General features: G+C 39.9%; 1 protein-coding gene across 3 annotated transcripts in view; it reads right to left on the bottom strand.

Moving 5' to 3' along the window:
* The window catches only part of TENM1 (teneurin transmembrane protein 1), a 552,490-nt gene that overhangs the window by 3,421 nt on the left and 540,191 nt on the right, over positions 1-8,878 (bottom strand). For all 3 annotated transcript variants that reach the window (XM_024737354.1, XM_024737356.1, XM_024737355.1), the window contains 3 exons: positions 3,657-4,044; positions 1,586-2,806; positions 862-1,004 (listed from right to left, as the gene is read on the bottom strand). In XM_024737354.1, coding sequence (XP_024593122.1) covers positions 862-1,004; positions 1,586-2,806; positions 3,657-4,044 — 1,752 coding nt within the window. The remainder of the gene's footprint in view (positions 1-861; positions 1,005-1,585; positions 2,807-3,656; positions 4,045-8,878) is intronic.

Raw genomic sequence — 8,878 nt, 5'->3', positions numbered from 1 at the left:
CGGCATGTTGGATCTTCCCAGACCGGGGCACAAACCCGTGTCCCCTGCATCGGCAGGTGGACTCTCAACCACTGCGCCACCAGGGAAGCCCATGTGTTTGTATTTTTATACTTTTCCTTTATCAGAATGATTTTTTTTTTTTGGCTGCATCATGAGGCATGCAAGATCCTAGTTCCCCAACCAGGGATTGAACCTGTGCCCTGTGCAATGGAGGTCAGAGTCGTAACCACCGGACTGCCAGGGAAGTCCCATTTATCAGAATAATTTGTTATTCCCATGCTCTTAATGCACTATGCCCTGAATTATTTTGCCGTTGGAGATCTGATGTTTTATTTCTCTTAGTGAACAATTTTCTCTATATAGAATCCATAATAGCCCCTTTTTTATTTTAAAGATTTTTTTTGATGTGGACCATTTTTAAAGTCTTTATTGAATTTTTTACAATACTGCTTCTGTTTTATGTTTTGGTTTTTTGACCATGAAGCATGTGGGATCTTAGCTCCCCCACCAGGGATCGAACCCACACCCCTTGCATTGGAAGGCAAAGTCTTAACCACTGGACCGCCAGGGAAGTCCCCCTCCATAATTGCCCTTGGTAGCCCATTTTAGAATTGTTAAAGTTCAGTTCCACTTTTTTCTTCTGCAGCAGTCATCAAGTCTCACATTAGTCTTTTCTTTTCCCAAAGCTCCAATTCCCTGATCCTTTCCTCATGGAAGCTTTTTTCTACCTCCTTATTAATCATGGACATTTAAGTGAATATTCAAGAAGACTCAAACATAAGTAAGCAAATATATGTTTCATGGTGTTGGATGCTCTTCTGTTGTTTTCAGCTAAATAGAGATGGTAAAACATATACTAACCTTTCCAGGATCCCACTCTTGAGTTTTTGTCTGAAGCTGTAGAAGCTCATAAGTTAATTCCAAATTTTCTAATTCTGGTTTGGGAAATCCAGGTAGTACGTTGTGTAGTTGGAAACCAAATAGCTCCAACCAACTTCCAATGTCTGTGAGACACAAATTTAAAAGAAAAAAAGATTTTAAAGCCCATACTTTACAACTTTTGTGGAAAGCTTGAAAGATGCCTCTCCTGCCTTCGATATGTTTAGCCAATGGTAAGTTAGGGATAAACTCCCCCTTATGTCACCCACTCCAAAACATATGATCCTTTTCCCAGGGAAAGCTTTTGATTCATGGATAATCACAGAGATCAGCTCAGTTTACTGTGTGGAAATTCTCAATGTGGTAGTGGTAATAAGGCCACACAGAGTGTGATATTAGATTTACTTGATGCAACAGAATCCCAATATTTTTCTTCTATGAAATTATTTGTAGAAACTTTTAAGAGTGAAAACTACAAAAAGAAAGCTTAAAAGCAAAGAGAAAATGTACCGGGATGCAAAAGCATCATGTTTTATGCCAACATACACAGTTCTGCTCACTCTAGAAGACTAAGGAAGAGAGTGACTGCACAGTAACTTGTGGGCTAGCTGGCAGGAAGAGGAAGCATATTTACAAAGGCATTGAGATTATGTGATAAACGAGTTTTCTCTTTACCTTAGCATAAAGGGTTACACCGTTTAAATACCTGTGGTATACTTTGCAACATCTTGAATTTTGCCAACTGGATAGTTATTTTCAAAAGAGTAGAGGTTGAATGGTTTAGGGAGGAGGTTCAACTGTTTCCATATGTGATGATTAGGCGTCGTCCATCTACCAGCAACAACATCATAGTCTCTTTGCCCCAGGTGCACTAATTTAGTAAGGAAATCATAGAGTCCTCCATGAAAACCAATGATGACCTGAAAGTCAGGGTAAGTGTCATGATAGATATCTCCATAAGGCGTGTACAGTATCTCTTTTATCACCTGACCTCGACTGCTGAACACGGCTAGCGGGGTTCCTGTATTATCACAGGCTACGTAATATTCTTCACCACTGCTTAGCTCCATGGCAATAAGGTGACCTTGGAGATCATAATACAGGGATGTAATCTCTGAGCTCGTGTGGTTGTACAAATGAGTAACTCTTATGGGGTTGGCAAGGTCTGCATAAAAGAACTGGAGGTGCTGTCCTAGGCTGGACTTACTGGCGACACGTCGCCCAAGCCCATCGTAGTAATACTGCACAGTCCAGCCAGAAGCCTTATTGTAGGCTTTCTGCAGCAGACCATTAGAATTATATTCGAATATGTCATTTCCCCTCTGCCTCAGAAAGCCATCTTCATCCATTTTATACTGAATTTCTCCTAGTCTGGTGATGCGATCTCGGAGGTCATATCGGAGAGGAGTAAGACGAGCACTATTCCCGTGGCTTAAGAGGTTGATGTTGCCATTCAGATCATAACTATAACGCCACTGGGTTTTATCATTTACAGAAACAGTTTGAAGTTGCCCATCAGCATCGTATTCATAGAAATATCTTGTTATATTGGCATCTACTCCTACTCTGATATCACATATTACCATTCGGCCCATATTATCGTATTGAATAGTCATCCAGTAGGCAATTGCCTTTAGGATTTCATACTGGACTTCAATGACTTGTCCATTGGCGTTGAAGATCTTGGTGTGCTTCATCACTGTAGTAGTTATGACCTGATTTAAATCGTAATTAATTACACTGAATTTTCCAAACTGCTCTGTTCTACCAGAGACATCGACATATCGGTACAGATCTATGGGCAAAGGGGTTTCATTTATCACAGCTTGCATGCTGGTGACGCGGAAGTTGTTGTAGCTGTAGTCAAACCGAGCATTCACAAGGCCTTCTTCACTGAATCTGAAAATCTGGCGCCCAATAAGAGGTCCTGAAGGGATCAAAATAAAAATAATGAGAACAAAGCTAGGCGCTCAATACTGAACAATCAGAAAGTTCTAGTGTTCTTTTCTTTAGTATGGATGCTTTTACATTCAAAATAAAATATTAGAGATTGACCTCTGATATCTAATGCCTGGGCATCTCATCTCATAGATATATATATTCTCATAGTTGTGGTCACCAAATATGAAAAAATTTTAAATACTGTATATTATAGTTATAGAATAATTTAACTATAGGAACTTTAGAAGTAATAACCCATCCAGTAGTTGAGGTGATTAAACTGATATTATAAACATGTTTTTTTAAAAACAATTACTGACAAAAATACTTTCAGTTTATTTAACCTGTGCTACAAAGTCAGAGGGTCAGGTTTTGACCAATTCCAGCATTCAAGTAACTGGATTTGGGCATTTTATAAACCGAAAGGATGAAGTATAATCAAAAGTTTGACTTTTAAAGACATGTTGCCATCAACTGAGGCTTATAGAGGTTATATAGGGCTTGAGTTAGTTTCAGTGAGACTCATATCTTGCAGCTGCATCTTTGGGAAGATTTGGTGGTGAGTAGGGACCGGTACACAGTTAGACTAGGTACCTAGAACTCAACTTTCTTGAGAGCTGAGACATAGAAAGAGAAATGTACTGTATGTTTTTAAGGAATCAGCTTTCATGTCACTTATGTTTTTCATTTTCAATGGAAGATAATTTGATAATGCAAGTGAAATTTGGTTGAATTGAAGAATGTCTATAGGTTAATGCTTATATCTCAGACTGTGGCCAGCAAAAATTTCATAAGACTGATGTGGTTGTATACATCACCACCCTTTCACAACAAACCTGTTTGCCTGTATCTGATTGTGCAAATGAAGCCATCGTGCATCAGGTGTATTGTCTTAATCACTCCAGAAGACTCTTCATATGTTAATGTGACCTGGGTGGTATCATAGAGAATCTCGGACAGCCTTGCTTGCTTGGTGTACTTGTATAAAACTCTGCGCCCTGTCCCCAGCTGCAGGGTCTGTAGTAGTCGGCCATCTCGACTATAGTCTTGGATAAAAGAAGTGCTACTGTCTGGTGGGGAGTAGATGTTCCGGTAGTAGCCCACTGAAAGCATGGTTTGTAAACTGTGGCGCACCATACTAGGCATGGTGACTGAGAGCAGACAATCCGATTGGTCATACTCAAAGATATAACGCCGCTGGCTATGTAAGAGAAGCATCACAGACTGAAACGAGACAAAGGCACGACAGCATAATAGTACCATTGGAGTTCAGGAGATTAAAGAAAATACACATTCATCCATTCAACACAAATTTATGGAGCACTTACTGTGTGCCAGGCACTGTGGTGGACCCTAGTGGATACAGTAGTGGGCAATAATGTGTCTATCCTAAACTTACAGTTTAATGGAAGAGAAAGACAAATAACCAGACAATTGTTATAGTATAGTGTGAAATGTGTTATGACAGAGGAAGTACAGGGCGCTTATGGGAAGCGGAAGAAGAGCAGCTAACTCAGACTTAAGAGGTCAAGAAAGGCATCCTGGAGGCTGGGACATCTGAGTTGAGACCTAAAGGGTGACTAGGGGTTGGCCAGATAAAGGCAGGGTGGTGGGTGGAACAGGGTGGGGAGAGTATTCCTGACACAGGGCATAGCATTGTGAGGGTCAGGATAAGAAAGAGAACATGGCTTTTTCAGGGAATGACAGGAATTTTGTGTGGACAGAGTATGGGTGTGTTGGAAGGGGTGGGTGAATGGCAAGAGCTGAGGCCAGGCAGGTAGGCTGGATCTAGATCACACTGGGCTTTCTAAGCCACGCTAAGGAGTTTGGACTTTAACCTGCTGGCAACAAGGAAAACGCTGAAAGCAAATCGAAGGACAGGGCAATCCGGTAGGTATTCCAGAAAGGTTACTATTGCTTCAATGTGGAGGTGGATTGGAGGGAGGTAAATGGGGGGCAGGGCATGCCACATATTAAGTATTAGTCACCAAAAAATACTTATTGACTTTATAGAGTAGGTGTCTTTCTGAAAAGTTGTATATAAAATATTACTATTACAGTAGTCCCCTCCTTATCTGCAGTTTTGCTTTCTGAGTTACCCACAGTCAACTGCTGTCTGAAAATATTAAATGGAAAGTTCCAGAAATAAACAATTCATAAGTTTTAAATTGCACACTGTTCTGAGTAGTGTGATGAAATCTCACGCTGTCCTTCCCAGGATGTGGGTCATCCCTTTGTTCAGTGTATCCACGCTGTATATGCTACCCGCCCGATAGTACAGGAAATATCAGTATATATAGGGTTCCATACTATCCACAGTTTCAGGCATCCACTGGGGGCCTTGGAACGTATCCCCTGCAGGTAAGGGGGGACTACTGTATTGCTCTGCAATTCATGTTTTAAACTATATTAGGGAAACATGCCATTAAAAGTGAAGAATTCTCTGGTTATGCAAGCCCTCTCCCCCAAACTGATCTGTATTTCAGAAACAGTTATTTGTTGAGGTATAACGCCTTGCACGTTATGGGTGTTTCACTGATATTGGTTTATCTTATTTTAATTTTAAATATAGACATAAAAAGAACACTATTGTAGGGAGAACTCAAACCCTATTTCTAATTGAAAAGCATTTAAGTCTCATCTTTCAATAAAAATAAAAATTGTTCACCCCCTGGAAATTCTGATATATCTTCCTAAGGGAGCTTTTACCCCTCCTTTCTTGAGAATTAGCTTATCAAGCAAAAAGATTTAGTTGAGCTTTATTTTCTGAAGTTTCTGTTATGAAAACAATAGGTATCTTTTCATTTTCTAAATATAAATTACATAGTTATGAATATGAATTACATAAGCATATATAATGTACTTTTAAAACTTCTAAGTATGAAATTATACTCTAATTTTGAACATGCTTCTTGAAACTGCATGTCATCCCTGCTCGTCTGAGAATTGATATGGAATCGCATGTCAGTACTGTGAAGTCAAAGTCAGCACTTATTTGCTTGTTCGCTTATCCTTTCCTTCTTTTCCACCAAGTACTCTGCCCGGGGATACAGAGCTGTGTGGAAATCCTATCACCTCATCACCTGTGGACACCCTGCAGCTCCAGAAAATCTGCTGAACAGAAGGCTGGAGACTTGGAACTCCTGCGTGGGCACGAGGACACAAAGGGACCACTGAGTCCTTGACCAAGGCAGAACTCAACAGAACCGGGGAGGAAATTGGTGGGAAATGCCTTTGCATCACCTCTATGCTGAAAGCCAGATTTCTCAGCTACTTTCCACTCTCTTCTGTCAATTTGCCATGAACAAATGACATCTGTCACCTGCGATGTGGGCCAGGGACAATCACCATATGGCTCGCACACATTATCTAGTACCAGCCTGCCTGGGCCAGGCCTTTTCCAGTCGCTGTACCAGCCTTGCCAAACGTTTATAGCACATCGCCATTGTGTTCCCTCCCTGCTCTCATCCTCTGCGCTGCAGTAAACTACTGCCTGACCCTGTTCCTGGGTGGTGCTGATGCTGCGCTGTCTCGAAAGCTCCCTGGTCTGTTTTAAAGCTTCCTGCCAATGGCAAAAATGTGGATGATGTGATTAGAAATCTCATGAATGTAACCGTTGCGTTGCCAGACTACCATTTAGTTCTCACTTGCCTGCTTTTTCACTTTGGGTGGGCATTATTATCAGCTTTTTCAAAAACAATACTTATGAGTCCATCCAATGCCCATAGTGCAGCTATACGGTAAAAGGCCATTTCTTATTCGTTGAAACAATGGAGTGGGAGACTTTGTATTTTTAAAAAATTGATTGTGAGATCCGAAAAGACTGTGACATCATTGTAAAGAAGAAAACAAGAACAATCATGGCTGTATACTCATTTGAACACGAGTAGAAATGAGAAATGGCAGAAATTTGAAAAATTAAAGCATTTGAATGACCACCAGATGGCAGTCTGGGGCCACCTGGAAGCACAAGCCAAAGGCTGCATTCTCTCCCTCGAGGCAGCCTTTGAAAATTTCAGCCCCAAAGAGGCAATTTTGTGTAAATGTATCAGACTAAAGTATCTTACTAAGTGATTATAAAATATATTTAAATGTATTTAAAAATGAAGTTCTTAAGAACGATTTTAGGAAACGGAAAGATGTAAGTTTACTGTAATACAAAATTTTAGCCCCACAAGTCTTCAAAATATAATTAACTCAGGGAAGGCTCATAAATCAAGATAGAGAATTAATGGCCGCACAGAGAAAACTTAAGAAACAATAACTGATTTTTAAAAATAGAGATGAGATCATTTAAGCCACCGCAGCTATTAGCCAAATAATTATTTTTCTCCTAATGGCTACAAACCATTGCGCATGAAAATGATACGAGTAGTTTTTACTTACTCTAGAGGAAGTCAAACAATTTTTACAAAATTTCTGCACATTAAGGTGAAATATCTGCTGTTTGATTTTTAATATATCATGGTATAGGGGTGGCAAGCAAATTTACAGAGGTACTACCAGAAGTATTTTGAGGTATAAAAAGAGACTTATATTTTAAAGTTTGAGAACTCTTACTTCAAAATATACTACTAGAACCAGCCTCTTTGTCTTGCTCTGCCCCAGACATAGTGAAAGAATGTTCCAGCGAAGGCCATGTTCAAGAGAGGACTTAAAAAGAGCACGGGGAGGCACAGAACCTCATCACCTCACTGGAAAAGTTACATGTTAACTGGATTTTGGTAAATTGAATATTCTTTACCTTTTCTTTCTAGAATCACAATTTCAAAGTTGCTTTAATTTCCTTCCTTTTTTCCTTCCTTCCGTTCTTTCCTGTTTTAATTTACCTTCAAGTAGCAGTAACTGCCAGCCTTTAAGTTCTTCGACTCATATAAATACTAGAATAAATACTAGAACGCATGATTTAAATGGAAAGGAATTAACTTCTATTGAATGACGGTGTGCTGGGTGCTTTATATTGTTATTTCATTTAATCGCTGCTTCTATTCAGTGAATTAATTATTATCACTGGTAATAATAATGTTAATAAAATCAATCTCGTGATAGATGATTTTTGGAAAGTAAAGAACCATTCCATAATTATGTGTTTTGTAGGTTCTGAGTTTTGCATAATAGCATTGCTTAAGTCACGGGCTATCTTGTAATTAGAGAACAAATTAAATGTGAAATCAAGAAAGGGAGAAAAGTCAACTAAAAGACACAAGCGATTTGGCTGTCTCACTGGTCAGTTAACTAGTCTTTGGAAGTCACTGGGGCTTTTCTCCATACATTGTTTTGTGACAATAAGGTCTTATTTCTGTCTACTGCAGACACTGACAGTCTCAGGGAGCTCTCTGTTGTGTTTTTTTTTTTAAAGAATTATTGCCAAGTAAGTTTCTGTAGCAAAACGGACGTATGCGAAGTTTGCTTCACATCATTCTTTGACGAAATAACTGTGCTGAAATAATCAGTTAATCCAGAAAAGGGGAACAATAAAATTGCTTCATTGGTGTCAGAGAAGAGGCTAAATAACTATATGCAGGGCTGAAATTTAAGTTTCAACAGGCTCTTTTGTCATCGTATGGACAGCCTAAAGGGAAAGTTCTACGAGACATAGAAGCAACTGTCTACAGGCAGTTAGCTCAGTGGCTAGACCGTGGCGCTAATGAGGCCAGGGCTCTGAGTTCAAAACCGTACATACTTTTTTTTTTTTTTTTTTTTGGCTGTGCCCGGCGGCTTGTGGGACCTTAGCTCCCCCGACCGGGGATTGAACTGGGCCCTGGCAGTGAAAGTGCTGAGTCCTAATCACTGGACCACCAGGGAATTTCCTCAAAACTGTACATACTCATAATGCGTGCCAGCTCCTTCACTAGTCACACGTAGACCTGTGGGAGGATCAGCGCAAACCTATCCTCATTCCTGGAAAAACTAATCAGCCTACATTCTGCTAGAATCAGTGGCATCTTTTTTTCATATGATGGTCATCATTACATGCCTTGCCTCTGTGAACGTACACCAAATCTTTGGATTCAGTTAATTTTTTTTTTTTTTTTTTTGGGTACACGGGCCCCTCCCT

Source organism: Neophocaena asiaeorientalis, unplaced genomic scaffold, assembly GCF_003031525.2.
Source record: "Neophocaena asiaeorientalis asiaeorientalis breed wild unplaced genomic scaffold, Neophocaena_asiaeorientalis_V1.1 scaffold541, whole genome shotgun sequence".
Classification (NCBI taxonomy): domain Eukaryota; kingdom Metazoa; phylum Chordata; class Mammalia; order Artiodactyla; family Phocoenidae; genus Neophocaena; species Neophocaena asiaeorientalis.
The sequence above is the reverse complement of the archived record's forward strand: the minus strand, read 5'-3'. Positions and strand labels throughout refer to the sequence as shown.